The sequence below is a fragment of the Phaseolus vulgaris genome, chromosome 4 (genome assembly GCF_000499845.2).
Source record: "Phaseolus vulgaris cultivar G19833 chromosome 4, P. vulgaris v2.0, whole genome shotgun sequence".
NCBI lineage: Eukaryota > Viridiplantae > Streptophyta > Magnoliopsida > Fabales > Fabaceae > Phaseolus > Phaseolus vulgaris.
In genome coordinates this window covers 9,962,618-9,983,462 of record NC_023756.2, presented here as the reverse complement: position 1 = coordinate 9,983,462, position 20,845 = coordinate 9,962,618, and the positions used below count along the sequence as shown (strand labels likewise).

Genomic DNA, 20,845 nt, shown 5'->3' with positions numbered 1-20,845 from the left:
TTGATGGTTGGTTAGGATTGTCGGTTTCAAATGTGAGCCAATTAGTATTAATAGTTTTTACACTCGCAAAAACTTAACTTTTCAAATTTTGACAAAGTATGACATGCTGGAGGCAAATATATTCATTTACTATGAGGTTGTGGCTGCAACTCCAAGAGAATGCCCATCTTAACTAGATTTTTACAAGCATTTATAGCCTCTTTCGTCTTTCCTTTAATATTCAACAACATGTCAATGATATTATCATAAACATTCTTTTTCACGTGCATTACACCTATGCAATGTCTAACATCACACTTTGACCAATATGGAAGTTCAAAGAATATGAATTTCTTCTTCCAGATGTTTTTCACAATGTTTTTCTTCTGTATTTTTCCAAAAGCCACATTGACTTTGCAGACTCGATTGTACACTGCCTCGCCAGTTAAGGGTGGAGGTGCAACTTTGTCCTCGTAAGATCCATTAAAAGATTTCTTTAACCTACAATAAGGGTGATTGCATTTCAGAAACCTTTGATTCCCAATGTAAGAAGTTTTTCTCCCATGTTTCAGTTGATGGTAACTTGTGTTCTCTTCACATATCGAGCAAACATTATGTCTTTTAACACTGTAACCGCTTAAATTCTCATATGCTGGAAAATCGTTAATGGTGCAAAATAACAATGCACTCAAATTGAAATTGACCTTCTCATATGCATCAAATACTTCAACTCCTTGATCCCATAAAAACTTCAAGTCTTCGATCAATGGACTTAAGTAAACATTTATCGTAAGGATTCATACCATCTGTTGCAAGAACAAGTCTAAGATTTTTTGGATCACTCCCAAACTCAAGAAACAAAGAATCAATTTTCTTCCATTCCAGTGAATCGACAACATGTTGTAACAATCCATCAGATTTTTTTCCATTTGCATACCACTTGAAGTTTTTTGCATCATTAACATGGGAAACAAACGTTTATATCGCGGAATGATTGGAAGAGACCATAATGCTTTTGCAGGAGGACCCTTTTTCACATAATCTTCCTCACTCTCATCATGCTTCACTTTGCATCGTGATACCCCGCATCTTAGACACTTGTGCAATGATTCAAACTGTTTTCTATACAGTATGCAATTGGGACATGCATGTATTTTCTCGTACTCCATACCCATCGGACACAATATCTTCTTCGCTTCATAATGACGGGTGGGCAATGTATTATCTTTTGGAAGCATTTCATGCAACAACTCGAGCAACTCAGTGAAAATTTTATTGGTTCATCCATTTCTTGCCTTAATATTAATTAATTTTAATACAGTTATTAAACGTGTGAAACTTGAACAACCAGGACAAAAAGGTGTTTCATAATCATCTTTCAATAAATCACACATGTGTGCTTGCTTAAAAGTATATTATCCAATATCACAAATCATGTCCTCCATGCAATCTTTAGAATGTATATTAGAATCTTGACATTCAGATAGATGTGTTACGTCTACAAATTTCCCATTCCATATCCACTTTATATAATTCTTCAAGAAACCATCACAAAGAATATGTTCTCTTATCTACCTAATTTCTAATCGTCTCCCATTGAAACAATTAACACATGGAGAAAAGTATCTTCCATTTACAGTTTCTACATTATGTTGAGCAAATTGTAGAAAGTTTATATGTACATCAATTTTAATAAAAAGGGAATGTTATATGTTTAAAACTACAGACCAGTGAGAATGATTAACCCCATTTCCAATTTTCTTAATTGAAATATTTTACTCATTTACTTTGCTTTTATTTAGTTTTCATGCAAACTATTGTCAATATCAAATCAAATTATTGTACATATTCTTATATTTAGTGAATGCTACTATTAGGATTTTAAATAATTATTCTTTGTGGATTCGATATTCGTCCTTAGGAACAAAGTGTTACTTCTGACTCGGTACATTTGTCATAAAAAAAAGTCACCAATGACCTCAACTTCCTACAAACCATTATTTTCATGCAATACATACCATTTAAACATTTTAAAAATAAATTGAACATATAGTATTTTCTTTACATTTTGATAGTTATTAATAATTGTTAAATTCACTTATTTTAAACACTAAGTTGTATGAATTAAATAAAATATTAGTCTTTAGAAAGTTGTAATCCCTTAATGATAAGTTTTTATAAAATTGAATTCAATTTCACAACCAATAAAAAAGATATAAAAAGGTAACTGAGCAAAATGAAAACTCCTATAAAAATAGTTGGAGCTTGAGCTTAGGGAGATGTGCTTAAGCAAATTTGAGGTAAAGAGCACCTCAAAATAATGCACCTCAATTTGCTTAAGTGTAGGGAGATGGTGTTGATCGCACAAAGTCGACACTTGAGAGCAGAAAGTTGGTGCTAAATGAATTTGAGGTTGAGAGCATCCAAAAAGTTGCACCTAAACCCACTGAGCATAGGCAGACTAGCATTGAGTGCATAAGGTTGTTGTTTGAGCTTAAAGAGCTAGTGTTAAGCGAATTTGAGATTGAGAGCACCCCAAAAGTTGTCTCTCTACTGAGCATAGGGAAACTGGTGTTGAGCGTATATGGTTGGTGCTTGAGCGCAAATGGGGCACAAAACACTCCAAAAGAGAAAGTGAACCTAAATCTAAGTTGTCTTGAATTTATATATACAAGTATATCTAATTTAAATCACAATTTAACAAATAAAATAAAAAACTTAAGCTTTAAAAATACAACTCATAATCAACCAAAAAATCAACCACCTTTCAAATTATTTAAACTCAATATCATTTTCATCAAATAATATCATTTTTACTTAACAAAACAACCTTGCAAGAGAAATTTGAGACTTGTGACCACGTCACCTCCACATTTAGATCCTTTAGCCTAATGTACTATTAAAGTTGGCATCTCTTACATGAAAAACTTATCTTCAAAGCTACTCTCTAGGTTTTAGTCAGAAAAGCTTTAAAAATATGGATACCTAGAACAAGTTATTCAAACATAACAAAATTTAATTATATGATAAAATAAGTTGAGAGGATAAGTTCTTTAAACTAACCTCATAAAGATTGATGACAGAAACATAGAAAAAACATAAAACAAGAAGTCCTTAAAGTAAATAAAAATCTACTCTATTTGAAAATCTAATCCAAGTTGGTTCTAAGCTACTATAGGTACAATCAAATTTTAAAATAAATGAGTATGATCAAATTTTAAAATAGATGAGGTATGAAAAAAAAACTTTCATAACTATAACTAAAGATTAAAAATATGTTATTATATAATTATAAGAATTAATTAAAAAAGTAGATTATTTTTACAAATATTTTTTATATTTTATCATAATTTTATTTTTTATTATAATAATGTAAACATATATATAATAACATATATCAAGATTATTTTTACCATCATAAGAAAATGTAAACATATATATATATATATATATATATATATATATATAAATAACAAATAAATATGCAATTACGAGTATTATTCAAACACGTCTCTCAATTTTGACAAAGAACATGACTGAGTACTTATATTAAAAAAAATACAAAAATAGGGATGGATTCCTATATATTCAAAACCGTCTCAATTTTGACAAATAACTATGAATATCCTTAGTTAAAAATTAATCAAAGATACTGTGAAGAGAAAATTAAAATATGTATTAAATGTCAACTTTAATACAAGTCAATTTCAGAAATAACAAATTTATCAGTAAGTTATTAGATTATTTAGCAAATTTATTCCATAACAGAAAGTGGAAATTCTTATCTCACTTGGTACATCAGAGACGTCATCAAAAACACACAAGTGAGAAGAATATATCCAAATTATATGATCCAAATTTTGAGCATTTATAACAAGATCTAATGTTCATTATTTATTCCTACCACTCCATTAAAAATCATGTCTGACATGTTAAAAATTGTAAAGAATAGAAAACAAATATAGACTGATAGATCATATTTGGATGATCTAAGATTAAAATATAAGCATACATGTCTCTTCAAAGAGAACTTGTGACTACTAATGCTTCATCTCCATCATTCGTGTATGGTCTAGATTTATTATTCTCACATGGGCATATCTAATAAGAGTAAACCTTGGAATAAGACATAGATGACCAACCAAGATTGTTTTAATTTGTTTTAATCCCAAGTAACCATCCATTCAAGAGAAAGCACATGTGAAAACATTCTTGTATTTTAAGAAAATGAGACATGAACATTTCTTGATTGTGCTGCCAAGTACCCCTTGGTGGTTTGTGGCTAATATCTGCTGCTCTTGCAGCTTAAAGTCTTGCATGTTTCCTTCAGTGAAGGAAGGAAGACAATGATAAACTAAACACAAAGAAAAACATCTGAGACACCAGAAACAAATTATCTTAATGATTGCATTTAGATCAAGGTGTTTGATTTTACAGGCCATAGAAATGCATACAGCTGAATTATGGAGCTAAAGGAAATAGAAAACTCACTCAATATATTCATTTAGAAGTGGCATGATTAGCTGAAGAGTGAAATTAGATTACCTGGGAAGTGAATAATACTAGCAGATAAATTATTGTGGATACAGTTCATGTGAGAGGGACTACCAAACTAACCCCTTTCTTCTCCTAAACCTATCAACATGGTCTGTGCTCATACGAGATTTTTCTTGTTTGTCTGGTTTTTTAGACTTCTCAAGACGGCTATCTAAACTGTTTCTAGAAACTTCAGGGATTTCTTTACTCAATTCAGAAGTACCGGATGCTCCACTTTCAGATTCTTTTCTGGCTTTGCCTTCATTCTCAGATTCTACAATGTCCTTTTTGGAACCATTTGCTGCAGTTGCTTTAGATTTTCCAATTGTCTGTACAAATTTCTTTAGATGTTTAATGAATTCTGGGTAAAGCTCAAGATTGCAATGTCCACCACCACTTACCCACAAGGGTTCGTACTTTACCTTGCAAAGCTCCCATAGCTGCTTCCCATGGGACACATCCACAACTTCATCTGCTGTCCCCTGCCCATGCAAAATTATAATCATCACTACTCTTTTCCAACTTCTCAAGAAAAGAGATAAAAAAAACACACTAAAAACAAATAAGTGACAACAATATAGGATGAATGGCTCATAAAGCATCCAAATTTTCTTCTTTTCTATTCTTGTTTAATAACGGATATTCATGTCCACTTCTCACTGGACAAGTTCATAATGGGGTTTTATGCATTTCAAATGTAGCACCCACCCAACTGCATCTAAACAGCTGGGTCACCATTCAGACCTTTCGATTGCTCTGTGAGGCTTTAAGTGTTAGACCTATCCTTATGTATGATAGTTGCATCTGAACAGCTGGCCTTTCGATTGCTCTGTGTGAGGCTTTAAGTGTTAGACCTACCCTTATGTATGATAGGGAAGGTTAATAGAGTTCAAATTTGATCCTTATTAGCATAAAACCTTTTTACAGTGATGGGAGGCATTAACAACTCTAAAACATTCTCTTAGTGGTTAAAAAGTGACATCTATAAAATTTTACAATTTCCAATAAATTTCAGCCAATGATAGTGTGTTGCTAACATTTCTCATAAAATGATTTACACTATCCATGGATTAAATCCAACAACAGCAAATTACTTGACTTAATTAAGCATGTTCCAGAAATATATGTAAAAGCATTTATCAGTGTAGTTGACATGATTTACAGCTGAAAGCTGAAAGAAAAACTATATGGACATGTAACCTTAAAAGAACACATTGAATTGAAGGGGGTGGTGAGGCTGAAGGAACAGAAAAAGCCACTTACATGTATAACCAAAACAGGACATTTGACTGCACCAACTTTATCAATATTCTGAGACAGAGGAAAAACAAAGCATGTAAATATATATCCATAGATTGAATGAAAGAGATTGGAGTAGAATCAACTGAGGACTCTGTACCTTGTAAATATCAAACCAGTATGTCCGTTTTACAGGGTATAGTACTCTAAGCCCGGATAAAATTGGACTATGCAAGACAACACCTCTCAATTCTGGTATCTGTGAAGAAAGATCAAGTGTTGGACCACTTCCTACAGATTGACCATACAGTATCAATTGTTCATCTTTCACCCCGTATTGCTCTTTTAGGCATTTATATGCAGCATCAATATCTGCGTATGTATTATATTCAGTTGGCTGTTTCAACATGCAAAAAGGATGATTGTTAAGTTGCAACCAATAATGTCCCTCTAAGAGAACCAACAACAACACCATAGTATTCTGCATAAAATCTCAGTTACTCACTTTGCATATAAATGAAAGTTTCTATTCAATGCAGATAAACTTAAGTTGTTGATCCTAGATTGCTTATAAATCCACATTTTGCCATACTTTTACATTCATTAACAAACAAGAGCTGTTTTAGAATTAAGAATATTAGTATTGTTATACTAAGTTAGGACTCTAGAATTTCTTTAAGATTTGGTTTTAGTGGTCATGCTATGATATATGATATAGAAACATGATAAGAACATCATAGAACAAATAAATCTTAATCTTATCCAATGTTTCATGCATAATCAAATAACATGTTTCATGGACTACATATTGAAAGGATAAGATATGAATTATGTTTAAATGATAACATTACCCTTTTATTAAAATTACATATAATTTCCAAAGTAACTTTTAAATTTTTACAAATTATAAAAATTTCTAACATTTTAACAAAACTATACAAAATTATTTTTTATTTACGTAGTTACTTTTCTTAATATATAACATTTGATGAAGAATTATTTAATCTTAATATTTTAACTGAAAACATATTTAAAATTTACATATCAATTATTATAATTATATATAAAGTAATGTGGTAAGATGAACAATAATAATTAAAGATAAAAAGGACAAAAATGTTGAAAATAAGATAAAATCGTGTGTCCTCTTTTTGTTCTACAACTTCCAAATTCACATATACATGGCTTAGTTCATAATAATAATCATTTTATACGTGCTACTGTTACATTTATTAATTGTATATTTGACCTCCTATAATATGAGTCATTTTGAAAAGATGTTGATATATTAACACCCTCAATAGTAAAAACACACACTTCACACCTTAAAAATATTATTCAACAAAACTTTTCTCTTTTAAAAATTAGAATTAATTACAACATAATTTATAAAAAAATAAGATGAATGAATACATGTATAAAGTATATAAAATACAAATTACTATTGTCACTCACTCAATAGTCTTGTTTGTTGGAGATCTCACATCACTAAAAATAAAGACATTTTATAGTATATAAATGAGTACAAATCTCACCTTATAAACTGATTTGATAAGATTGAATTATATTTAAAGTTCAATTCTTAATATGGTATCAGAGCACCCGTGAAGTGAGTACAAACTTAAAGTCCAGCTCTTAATAATATTATTTTAGCAATGATAGGTCCAACTATAATTTATAATGGGGTAAAATACATTTTGTGTCATTGTAAAATTCCTAACATATCTCCAAAATTTTCGCCCTTTTAAAATTTAATAATCATATTCTTTAGAATATTGAGTAATAACGACAGATCTAATTTAATTGTTAAAACTATTATTATGCATAACAACTTTCCTTTTATCCTTATTACTAACAAGACCTAACATATATATTTAAGTTTTAGATGAAAAAAAATAATACAAAAAAAAAATTAGAGGACGAATTTAGTTTATTTGAAATTTTAAAACTATTATTATGCATAACAACTTTCCTTTTATCCTTATTACTAACAAGACCTAACATATATATTTAAGTTTTAGATGAAAAAAAATAATACAAAAAAAAAATTAGAGGACGAATTTAGTTTATTTGAAATTTTAAAAGGGATGCAAAACATATTTTATTCTTTAACATTTTGTTACATGTAGAAATTAAATACAGCACACATAAAAATTTTAACCACTTGGTTTTACTCTTTATAATATGCATAATTTATAAATTTGTTTAGCTTAAATAAAAATGTTTAGTAAATAAATTTATCATCTTATCTTTTAATAGGTTTTTATATAATATTTCATACTAGAGTGAACAAATGTACACAATATTATTTTACTCATTTGTGTACTTTAACTTATTATCCTTAAGCAATTATTTTATAGTAATTAGTTCACACAATCGATCATACTTTGGGAGAATAAATATAACCATCATTATCGAATGTAATAGTTGTATATATTAAATAAATTTCATCAATTAATTAAATAAGTTAGACTTAGTAGTTTGGGATGGTTGAATAAAAAGAGGGAAAGTGTTTTTATCTGATTTTTAAATTCTTGTCATTTTTATCATTTGTTATTTTCTATACAAAATGTACACATTTTGACTCTCAATTATCAATAACCTATGTCAATCTCAATATCATATGTACTTTCACATCAACATCAGAATCTTATGTCATAGTCAATCTTCCAGTCAACATTCAATTTACAACAGTTAACAGTCAACTAAGTGTAATGGGAAATTAGATACAAGCACAGAAATCATGATTGTAAAAATGAGGGAAAAATAAAATTGGGTAGTAAAATGATGATAATTAGATGGTAAAGTTTGCAATTAAGCCAAAAAGATAAATCCAAATAATTTTCTAATGATCACACATGTATAATATTATAATATAATAATTTATATAGAGTAAAGAGTAAAGGGGGGAACTCTTAGTTATTGAGAGAAATTATAAGACTTGTATTACAAACAATGTAGTTAAAATGTCGAGTAAAAGATTTAGCAAGTTTGGAGGGCAAAACGAGTTGACTCGGATGGACGGTGGATCGACGTTGGAGCGGATCGTACCACGTCGATGCGGAGCTCGCTAGATCGTTGCATCGGAGGTCGTCTCCGAGCTGCCTCGTATTGTAGTGCGGCATATTGTTTGCCCTAAAATAAACCCTAAAAATTTTTAACCTAGCGTGGCCAAATGCGACCCAAATCATATTTCTGTAGAGTGAAGAGTGAACAATCAAAAACCCTAAAGAGAGAACAAGCATCACACTGCACCACAGAACTCCATTGCCACCACTCATGAACGCCATCGTGATCGGTTGCGAACGCCATTGCCACCGCTCACGAACTCCACTGCCACTGTCACGTTCTCCTCTTCTCTCTCATTCTCCATCACAATCACAATGTTCATTTTTTTCTTCTCCAAGAGAGTGCCTTTTATTATGGCTTTATGAAACTTGTTAGTTGTTTTTTTGGGAACAATTTATGTGTAGTTAGTTGTTTTTTTTATGAACAATAATATTTATGATTTATGAAACTATTTCCAATTGTGTTATGTATTGAATATTATTTTTCATATGTTAGTAACTCTTACGAGTCGAGTTATGATCCTCGAGTTACGATCTTTTAGCTCCTTCCCTATCCTCGTACGAGTTAAACTCTATCCTCGTACGAGTTACGAGTTTAACTCTATCCTCGTACGAGTTACGAGTTTAACTCTATCCTCGTACGAGTTACGAGTTTAACTACGTTGATTACAACCTTAAAAGATATTTAAGGGGAGTTGCTTAAAATTTAGATGTAAATCCCACAAACATGAATGGTTTAAAATTATAAATTCCTTAAAATTGAAGAACCACATAAGCAACACATAAGTAATTCCCATTAGAGATGCTCTTTAGATTAAAATTGACAGTACAAGTAGCATATTTAATTATTGTTGAACTCTAATTTGGAATTCATGCTAATATGATATTGTCGAGAATTAAGGAAATAAATCCTAATCAAGAGACCTGATATATGAAAATTAAGGCCATATTATTAAATAAAAACTAATTTTAGAGAAAAAAATAATTAATTATTATATTAACTAAATTAGATATTATTTTAAAAATTTTAAAATATTAATAACTAAATTAATTTATATTATTGATAAATAATTTTTAACAATAATAAATAATAAATATAACAAACTATATTTGTCTTTTATTTAATCATTCGTTCTCCTATAATGAACCTGTAAAGGTTTATCAAGTATGCAGGATCCAACTTCAAAAGTGACTGGTAAAAATTTTGTAACCATATCTGACAATATCACTTTCGAATCAGTTTTATATATCCCTAAATTGGATTGCAGCTCTCTGTCCATCAGTAATTAACCCCAAGATATAAAGTGTATTACCAAATTTTTTCCATACACGTGAATTTCAGGATATTTAGTGGGGAAGATTGGCAATGCTAAGGAATTTGCACGGCTCTACCTTCTCAAAGTAGAAGATCCAAACAAAAACATAAAGACTTCCCATGTGGTTTCTTCCAAAGATGATGTGATGTTATGGCACTATGGCCTAGGATGTCCTAATTTTGCTTACATGGAAAAGTTGCTTCCCACTTTATTCAATAAACATTCGTTCAAATGTGAGTTAGCCAAGCATACTAAATCTCATTATCCTATCCAGCTGTATAAACCATCATACCCATTTTCATTAATTCAATGTGGTGTATGGGAGCCTTCTCATGTTAACAATGTCACAAGTTCAAAGTCGTTTGTAACATTCAAGGTTGTTTGGGTGTTCCCTATGAAAGAAAAGTCATAAGTGGGAAGGATTTCTCAAAGTCATAGCTAATAGTCAAGATGAAACTTTTTCGCGTAAGAGTGTAGCAACCCAAGAGTCATGATTCAATTATGACTTTGCGCATTTAACCTCTCCCACTAGAAAACTAAAGCAACTTACAACAATTTCCCCTTTAATAATTGTTCCACTAGAAATCGAACACAATTCAATTATGACTTGACTCATGTGGCCTCTATTATGAGACATGTAATTCAACCTACAATAATCATTTCAATTATGGCAGTCCAAAGTTTTCTTTCTTCCTCTATTTTTCCACTGCACCGCACCCAATTTGTAATCCTAATTTCCCAATCATTAAAATGACTACAAATCCAACTTGAAACTCTTCTATACCATGATGGTGACTTCCAAAAGTGCTTCAGGAAATAGGATTGATATAGCTTGGAAGCATTGTATCTCAGTTGTTGGGAATACTAGAAAACTTCAATGCAAATAATGTTTGATTTGGTTTCAAGACATGACCTTGAATTTAAACAATCATCCTATCATGAGATTAGAGTCAAATATTTGAAGAAGTTACAAATACATCACTTGTTTTCCAAGCACATAGGGATGAATGGAAGAAACGAATGGTTGGACTGATAAGAAGGAGAATAATAAACTTCTTATTGAAAAGCCAAAAGGGCTATATCTGAAGTCTATAGATGTTTCTATTATATCTAAAATAGCTGAAAAAGATTTTGAAATGATGAATAACATTGTTGAAAAGGTGGGAGAAGACAATGTCGTTCAAGTTGTGACTAATAATGTAGGAAACTACAAAATTGTTGGTCAAATGTTGATGGCAAAGAGGAGAAAGCTATTTTGGACATATTGTGTTGCACATTGTGTTGACTTAATGTTGGAGAATTATGAAAAGAAGATCCCAGTTCATGACTAGAAATTCCAAAAGGTAAAAAAATTACTACCTTTATTTATTCAATAACTTCTTTAATTTCTCTACTACAACATTTTACAAAAGAAAGAGATCTAGTAAGATTAGGTATTACTCACTTTGCTACATCTTACTAGACATTAGGATGCCTTCATGAAAATAAAAGAGTTTTAATTAGAACGTTTACTTGTGATGAGTGGAAGTCTAGCAGGTTTGCCAAGACAAATGATGGTAAAATAGTTGAAGATGTTTTAGATAAGGAGTTTTGGGAGAATATCATAACTTGTTTGAAGGGTGTATTGCCTCTAATTGAAGTGTATTGATTGGTTGATTCGGATCAAAAGTCAGTCTTTGGTTTCATTTATGAAGCAGTGGACCAAGCTAAGAAGATATAAAAGACTTTCAATGCTATCAAAAAAAGGTATTTTATTTTGGTTAGCTCTATCTATGTATGTTTGTTAGGATACTGATTTTGAAACTCAAAATAAAAAACTAACTCAACATAATATATTTTGGTTACTTATTTGCTTTTGTGGAACATCATTAATGAAAGGTGGGACAAACAACTCCATAGACCTTTGCATGTTGTAGGTGTAGCTGACTCCAAAAAGGGGGAAAGGGGTCCATTGGAGCTTGGACTCTTTTATCAGTGCATGAAGATAGATTGTTTAATAGACCGTCTAATCAGATTGTCTAATAAAGAAATAGCCTACAACATGCAAAAGTCCCATGAAGTTGTTTGTCCTACCTTTCATCAATGATGTTTTGTAAAATCAAATAACTAATCAATATATATTACACTAAGTTAGTTTTCTGTTTTTAGTTTCAAAATCACTATTTATTTCTGTTTTAAGAAATAAATACATAGACAGATAGATAGGATACCTTGTTTTGACATAATTGAAAGTCCTTTGAATCTTCTCCTTAACTTGGTTCATTGCTTCATAAATGAAACCCATGGTTTGTTTTTTATCAAAATCAACCAATCAATGCACTTCAATTAGAGGCAATGCAACATTCAAACAAGTTATGATATTATTCTAAAAATCCTTATCCAAAACCACATCCTTAATTGTTGTTTATCCTCTGTTTTAGCAAACATACTAGACTTCCATCATTACTAGTAAAGATTCCAATTAAAGTTGTTTTCATGAAGACACCCTAATGTCAAGTAAAATGTGGCAAAGCGAGTAATATCCGACCTCACCAAATTTCTTCTTTTTGTGAAATGTTGTAGTAGAGAAATTAAAGAAGTTTTGACATAGATAAAGGTTGTAATTTTTTCTTATACGTTTTGAAATTCTCTCATGAATTGGGATCTTCTCATAATCCTCCAACATTAGATCAACACAATATGCAACACAAGGTGAGCAAAATAGTCTTTTGCTCTTTGCCATCAACATTTAAACAATAGATTTGTAGTTTGTTGCATATCTATCACAATTTGAACAACATTTTCTTCCCCCACCTCTTCAACAATGTTATCCATCATCTAAAAAATTTAGATATAGCATATTAATCAATGGACTTCAGAAACACAATTCTCTTAGGAATGTTCACTAGGAAATTTATCATTGTCCTTTTCTTATCAGTCCAATATCAGTCATAATCGTGCAATCTGTTTTTTTTTCATTCATCATTGTGTGCTTGTAAAACAAGTATGTTTTCACTTCCTCCTTCAAATATTTGATTCCAATCTCATGATAGGATGGAGATTTAAAACCAAGGTCATGCCTTAAAGCCAAATCAAACATAACACTAAATTCTTCCCTGTTTCTGCATTGGAAGGTATGGCTTCGATGTAGAAAAACCTAGCAATTGCTAGACATGCTTTCTCTCTCACCCTTCTTACACATGTTGTCGATGGTGGCCTGTGTGCAAACTACTCTCTTAAAAATATTCCTAGGATGCTTCATTGTTTTTTATTTTCTCAACACCTACAATTTCCTAATCCTTATTAAGGCCTGGTTTCTAAACCAAATTTTGTTGCAAACCAACAACAATGTCCCACTTTCCTTCTTCACTTCATCGGTAACACTCTTGCAAGTTCCAACATCCTTTTGGCTAAGTGATGTATCACTCCTATTTCTTGGAGCACTTTTGGGAGTCACGAGTACAAAGGAGTTTGAAGTAGAATTTGAAGACATTTAATGATTGGGGAAAACAATCTGACAAGGAATAGTAATAATTCGGTCACGGTATAGTTAGATTTATTGTAAAGGAAAAGTAGACAGACTAGTGTGGTGCAATGTTGTGGCAATAAACAATGAGCCACTAGAACTGATGTTAAATAGCCAAAGGAAAAGCATCACGAGGCCGTGAGCAAGAAATGGCACGAGAGGCGCTGCCGTGAGGAACATGAAGGCCATGAGGGGCACTACTGCGAATACGTTATTTTAATATGCACATATATGATGATAATGTGTGCAAATATATGAATTTCTAAATTTTGTAGGATCTTATGATCTGTGTTACTATCTCTTGATTTACTATCCATGCTCTCTTTCTTTACTATCCATGCTTCCTTTCTGATCTTGAGTAAGATCTCAATTTTGACTACGTGATGGGATAATTAATATTGTGCACACTCTTTCAAGTCATCAAATTGTTGACATATTGACCAAGACTTTTTTACCAAGAAAAAATTATGAAAACCTGAGATCCAAGTCAGGCATGATTGACATCTATGACCCAACTTAAGGGGAAGTATTAGAATCAAGAGAGTTGATATACGGAGATTAACCAGAATTAATGTGGTATGATTTATACAATTATTAATCTTATTTGATAAATCTCACATGATTTTCTCCCTTCTTTAAATATCATGTAAAATTTGTAATTGAATAGACAACCTGAATCATTAATTTAATCTAATAGTTTTATATTTTTTTTTTCGCATTTCTTACAATAAGAAAGAGTGTGTGTTTGTGCGTTTGTGTCCCAAACACAATAGACATTAAGATTTAAGAACATTAAAAGGTTGTGTAATAAAGATACAACTTCATTCCACTCATATAGACTTGGATGGGATGAAAAATAAGGCTACTAACCTTTCCTGTTGACTGTCCATACCCAGAGTAATCGTAACTGTACAAAGAAAAGTTGTTAAGATAAATCAATGAGAATAAATAAAGTATATATTATTAAAGGAAATTTAAAGACAAAATGGCAATATTTCATATGTGGCATCTGGGATTAACAAAGCATTCCACTATGTACTTTTAAATTCACGTGATTGAAACCTATAAGTAGGCAAGAACCAAGAGAGAACTTTATAAACAGAGGATGCTTGAAAGCTTCCTGATATCAGAAACTCAAGATGTAATATGTTCAGTTCATACTTTTTCCTCAAACAGAACCAAGTTTTGCTACGAAGTAAGCAAAAAATCGTGATAGAAAACACATTCGCAACATGAAAAATGATTTCCATGCGAAATTTAAACAAAGACAAGTCCTTTAGGTGGGAGAATCTCAAGACTTAAGTACCACATAAAGTAGCTCCTCCTACTCAATGTGGGATTCCTAACACTTCCCAAGAATGAATCCATCCTACAGCCTTGGGAATAAGGGAATTAAAACTGAGGATGGAGCCAGATAAAGAAAAGAGAATCTTGGTACTCCTACTCAACATAGGTTAGATTCGCTAGGCCTTGATCAGGATCTTTGGCTTTGAATCTGAAAGGATTTGCAAATTGTGTACATAGTTTTTTAGTTGGTTGGTGGCCTCAGATTATTTCTTCACTTTGTCAATTGTCCTGGAGAAAACTTTTCTCATATAGTTCAACAGAGAAAGTTTGGAAAATGTAGCTAGAACAAATATGGAGCATAATTTTCTAGAAAATGGAAATAACATCAGTGGAAGCTTTGGTACCAGGAACCAAGGACCAAATACTGGCTCCTATTACAAAACAGCAGAACAAGAAAAAGTAAACAGAGAGGAGAGAATATTTCACAGCATCTAAGACAGAAAATCTATTCATTAACGCTAAAGTATTCAAAAGTGTCATCTGTGACAAACTAAACTTTGTATACTAACTGAAGGTCTGAAACTGTAACTGCATCGTAGTTCAGCTACAACAGACTGCATCAAAAAACAGTAACAGTTTACAACAAACAGTAACAAAACATAAATACATCACGAAACTGTAACAAACTACAGTAATAGGCTGCACCTATGAAGCTTAGCAATAATAGAACATGTAACAGTAACAATAAATAATACTTTATTGTGCATACGGTCACATGTACATAGGATACCTATACACAGTATCAAAGAAACAATTTGGTCAACAAAAACAAACAAGACCAAATTCTAAATCATTAGTCAGCACTCAGCATCACGACTTATTGAGATAGCAAGTTCCAATTTCCTAGTTACTGGTCAATATGACACACAGGGACAGAGGGAAGCTCCCTATAATCCAACAGCTCAAAGTTCATCACACATGGAAAGAAAAATAATCCACCCAACCCAAATCTACATGTCACAGGCAAGGCAGATCCAGCTTCATCTCTTCAGAATAGCAATGCTAAGAAGACAAAAGAATATGCAACACAACTTTCAAATTTCAACACCACACAACACTTTCTTTCAGTATTATTTTTTATGCCAAAAAAATCTAAACAGGAAAAGAATATTCCTTCAGCAATCAAATTTTTCATTACTGCAGCTGACTTCTCTAGAAAAAAGTCAACTCCCTTGTCCCTTCCTCTTTAACTTCACAGCCGTCATTAGGATTACCCTTTACCTTCAAGAAAACAGAACCTTCCTTAAATCACCTTTTTTCCTTCATGGCCAAACACTAACCATTACCAATTTCAATTCCAACTACAACCATAAAACAATATCATCTAAAACACGGGAAAGCAGAGCAAGACCATTCAATTGAAGCTTAATCAAAGAAATTCCTCCAGATGCTTGGTATAGCAAAATAATAATTGAAACTTTTAAAGAAAACAACTCAACACTTCAATTATTAAAGCAAAAGAGGCTAACCAATTAAATACAGAACAGAACATTATCGTTCCTCCAAGATCATCGCAGACAGCAAATTAATGCAAACAACATCCAAACCAATTAAAACCAAACACAGCAACATTAACATCAAGCTAAATTAACTTTCAATTTTTTTTAGAAAAAGGGAAATTATTAAAACTGAAAAAGGGAAAAGTACCCCATAACATTGAGGCGAAGCCTGTTGCTCAATTCGACGAAAAGTTCGAACATTTGGCCCAAATCCGCAGCATTACCGTGGGAATAGAGCATGGTGCTGGTGGGTCTATGGTACTTAATGTACACCGCCACGATTTCATTACCTCGGCGCGTCCGAAGCCTGAGCACGTCCACGTTGTCCTTCATCGGCACCTCGGGAATGACAAGCCTCGGCGACCCAGAGTCTGCACCACCCTCGGCGGCGACCACCGTGTAGGAGGGCGGCTGCGGCGGGAAGAACGCGAACTTGGCGGCGATCGATGAGGTGACTCCGCCCATGGCGGCGATTATTCATAAAGGAAGCGCGTGACGGCGGTGGTGGCGGCGCGTGGGTTTTGAAAATTGTGCTGTTATTGGTGTTGATGCTGGTGGTGGTGGTGGAGTGTATATTATATTATATGACTTACTTTTTGAATTTCAAGTTCTTAAGAGAGAGAAAGAGAGAGAAAAGAAAGAGACGGTTCAGTGTGGGTGGTGTATTTTTGTGGACTCAGCTTTGCTTCTTTTGCTTTATACATAGAATGAAAAACAGCAACAACGTTACTTCGTGGTACCTAGGTAACTATAATAACGTATGTATCTAGGTACGTGTCAGTGCAAGTAACTACTATTATGTATCCTTAAATGTTCTACGTGTTCTTATCTTCTCACTAACTCTTATTGTTATCATATCATGTGTTCTCTCCTCAGAGGTTCAGGTTCAGGTTGGTATCATATCATGTGTCACACCAAACCCAATTTTTAACTTAAATATCTTCATTAGTGGCTCATCATTAATTTGTTTAAACTTTTAACATCAACTTATTCTTCCCGTTAAATAAAAAAATTAAGTATATATTTAATTACAACATAAAAATAAAAATTTATGAAAAAAAAATTATATTCAGCCATGATTATTTTTACAAAATTTAATTTTTAAAATAAATACTTAATTTCGATAATAACTTGTATATAAATTAAAGACATGATTTTACTCAATAACATGTTAATAATTAGTGTTCACAGATTGACTCCATATTCATTTAAAAAAAGAAATTAATTATAAATTACAAAGCGTTGAATTTAGTACGAAGAAAACTGAGTTGTGCAAAGTAACAAACTACTAATTAAAACGCTGTTTAAAGAAACACTTACGTGTAGTTGTTCATGTCTTCAAGAAAGTTACATGTTTAAATAAAGTCATGAAAAACTTTAAGAAAAATAAGTTGTATGTAACTGTGGATTTATTTTAAAAATTTTACTGATCTTACTTTTAAAGAAGAAATTTTTATAGTTAATATATTATTTTAACATTACAAGAAATTACATGATGAATTATAATTGGATTTTTTTATATATAATTGTAATTAGATGATATATATAAGTGTATACACTATTTACTCGAAATATTAATTTTATTTGAAACATAAAAGTTAACTGGATAATTTTGAATTGAGGAACTTAAAATCTACAAAATTTTAAATGTAGTTTAAACCTACTACCATAAATTGTGTCTTGGTTGGACCAAAATAATTTAAGTTTTTTAACTATTCCAAGCTCAATTAGTAACCTATGTATAGCTTAATGTCTCTTGCTTATCCAAATAAAAAAAATGTATTCTTAAAAAAATTAACTATCATGTAGTTAATATATATTTGGAGGGTGAGTAAAACTCTTCATACAAAAAATTCTAGAGTTTTCATTTTCAGTTATTCTCTAAATACTTCAATTTATTCTAAATTATATTAAATTTTCTTCAAGCTATTAGAAATTGAATTAAAACAAATATAATATTTAATTTTGTAAAATCCTCAACTATTAAAAACGCAAACGTCTTAGAGGATATAACTTGAAAATAATTTGTCTTTCATGGATTTAGAAGTAGTATTAAAGATTGTCTGAATGATAAAAATGAATTAAACTAGGAAGGAAATAAAGTTCGTAAAAATCTTTAATATAATAGTAGTTTTGTTGCGTGAGGAGTTTTTAAGCTCTTAAAAGAAATAATAAGAAAGAATATAAGATTGTTTGATTATAAAAGTGGTTTTTTTATTATAAATTTGTTTAATAGTTGTAAGAAGAACTCTATTATGTACTTGAAATTTTAATTATATTGATATTAGAAGAATGGGTATATATACTTGTATAATGTTTTATTAGTAGAAGGTTTCAAATATAATATATTTAGCATAAGTTAATTATGAGACCGTGTATAAAATAATTTTCTGCAACAGATATTATTTTATAGTAAAAATATTACTTTATTGTTAAAAGATAAGATCATATAAAATTAAATTAAGTGAATTGTCATATCAAATCTTTTCTTGTCTCATTTCTCATGTCTATTCAAAAAAATATTGTTGGTTTTGACATGGAAAAAGTTGTCATACTAACACAAACGCAATCTTCATTTTGAAGCATACATAAAAGGAAAGCCAATCATAATGTCTTTTCAAAGTAAAAATATAGTTTATATAAAAAGTTTTAGAGAAAAGTTCAACAAATTTTATATGTAATTTTGATATGTATTTAATAACAAAGTATAAAATATTATTTCATAAGCACTCTGAATAAAAGTAAGTGTTTCGTCTAGCCAAATAGACGTATAACATTTTGCTTCATTTGATAAGTTTTTACTTAGACATGATAAGTACGCATAGTCTCAAGCATTTTATGGTAAATATAGAACACTTATAAATGCATATTTTATGTATGCAAAGAATGTTTGTCTCTTCGTTTCTTTCAGGAGGATATCGTAATAAAGTGTTTATATCAAAGATTTTTTTAAGAATGTTACTTCTGACTTCTTTTAAATATCTTTTCTAAAAAGATAAAATATTAGTCCTGACTTTCTCGTGGTTCGCATATACATAGACAATATCATTTTTTGTGTTACTAACAAACCTACTTGTGAGGAGTTTGTTCAAAATGAATATGATGGGAGCTTTAAAGTTATTTTTAGGACTTCAAATCAAGAAGATGAAGGATAACATCTACATACAACAAACGAAATAAACTAAAGGGCTTTTATAAAAAGTTAAAGTTAAATAATACCAAGGACATGAAAATGTTCATGCGCTACTTCTCTAATTCTAGATGTAATCAAGGAAAGTGGACAACACAATCTATAAACAAATGATTGATTAATTGCTCTATCTCACAACATTTAAACTAAATATAATGTTCAATATATGTTCATGTGCACACTTTCAGTTTGATTCAAAATAAGTCCATTTAATTGTTGTTAAGAGGATTTTTTATTTTTTTTTGTATACCTCATTAGAACAACTAACCTTGGTCTAGCTTAAAAAAAAGTTTCAAATTAGTAAGTCATTGTGATGTAGACTTCGTTGAAGATAAAGTAGAAAAAAAACATAAATGAAGGTTGTTACTTTATTGGAAGAAACCTTGTTTTATAGACGAGTGAAGAGCAAGGAGTTATCTCTCTTTCAATAATAAAAGCATAGTACATGTTAAAATGCTAATTGTTACTCCCAACTATTATGGATAAAGAAAGTAACATTCCTATCAATTGTGATAATAATGTTTCAATTAGTTTATTTAAGAATATCATATCCATGTACCAAATATATTCAAATTAAACATCACTTTATAATATATACCATGTTCAAAAGGGGTTGTGAATTTAGACTTTATAATAATGTAAGATCAATTAGCTAAAATCTTTACAAAACTTTTAATATAATATAGATTTGTATACAGGATTTCAAGCTTCGTCTATAACCCCTTTGTGGTATTCTCCTTCGAAACTTGCCATAACACCTTGTCACCAAGACTCAGAACAATTGCACTATAAGTCTTCTCCAACAACACATGGTCCTATCCTTTTCAACCATGGTTTTGTCAAGCTTGGATTCACCTTCAAAAGCTTTAAGGAGACCCTGTTGAACTGGAGGAGCACGAATCTTTAAATGTTATAGCCGAAATCATTAAAGCCATGTCAATTTCTCAACCTTATTCTTTACAGAAGTCATGATGATTGAGTTTTTTCGATCCACTCTCACCACGCCAATTTGTTAAGAAAACTCACAATTCACTGAACCGACTAACACACACAAACACAAGTCTTACAAGTGAACTCTCAACTCAAAGTTGAGAAAAAACTATTAAGTACAAGGTCCTATATAAATAAATAAAAAATGCCTAACTAACTCCTAAAAAAAATCACCA

At 31.0% G+C, this 20,845-nt stretch overlaps 1 protein-coding gene across 2 annotated transcripts; it reads right to left on the bottom strand.

Annotated features, from left to right (window-relative positions):
- Positions 1-4,354: 4,354 nt before the first annotated feature.
- On the bottom strand, positions 4,355-17,361 carry LOC137837223 (uncharacterized). Of its 2 annotated transcripts, XM_068646159.1 has the most exons (6): positions 16,638-17,159; positions 14,514-14,550; positions 5,915-6,151; positions 5,779-5,826; positions 4,938-4,997; positions 4,355-4,844 (listed from the first exon to the last, which is right to left on the bottom strand). In XM_068646159.1, exons 1-6 carry the CDS (start codon positions 16,952-16,954, stop codon positions 4,584-4,586), a joined length of 960 nt encoding a protein of 319 aa, XP_068502260.1. In that variant the 5' UTR covers positions 16,955-17,159; the 3' UTR covers positions 4,355-4,583. The 2 variants fall into 2 exon arrangements, with proteins under 2 accessions (XP_068502260.1, XP_068502259.1); XM_068646158.1 differs by having other exon boundaries at positions 4,355-4,997; positions 16,638-17,361.
- Between the last annotated feature and the right edge of the window lie 3,484 nt (positions 17,362-20,845).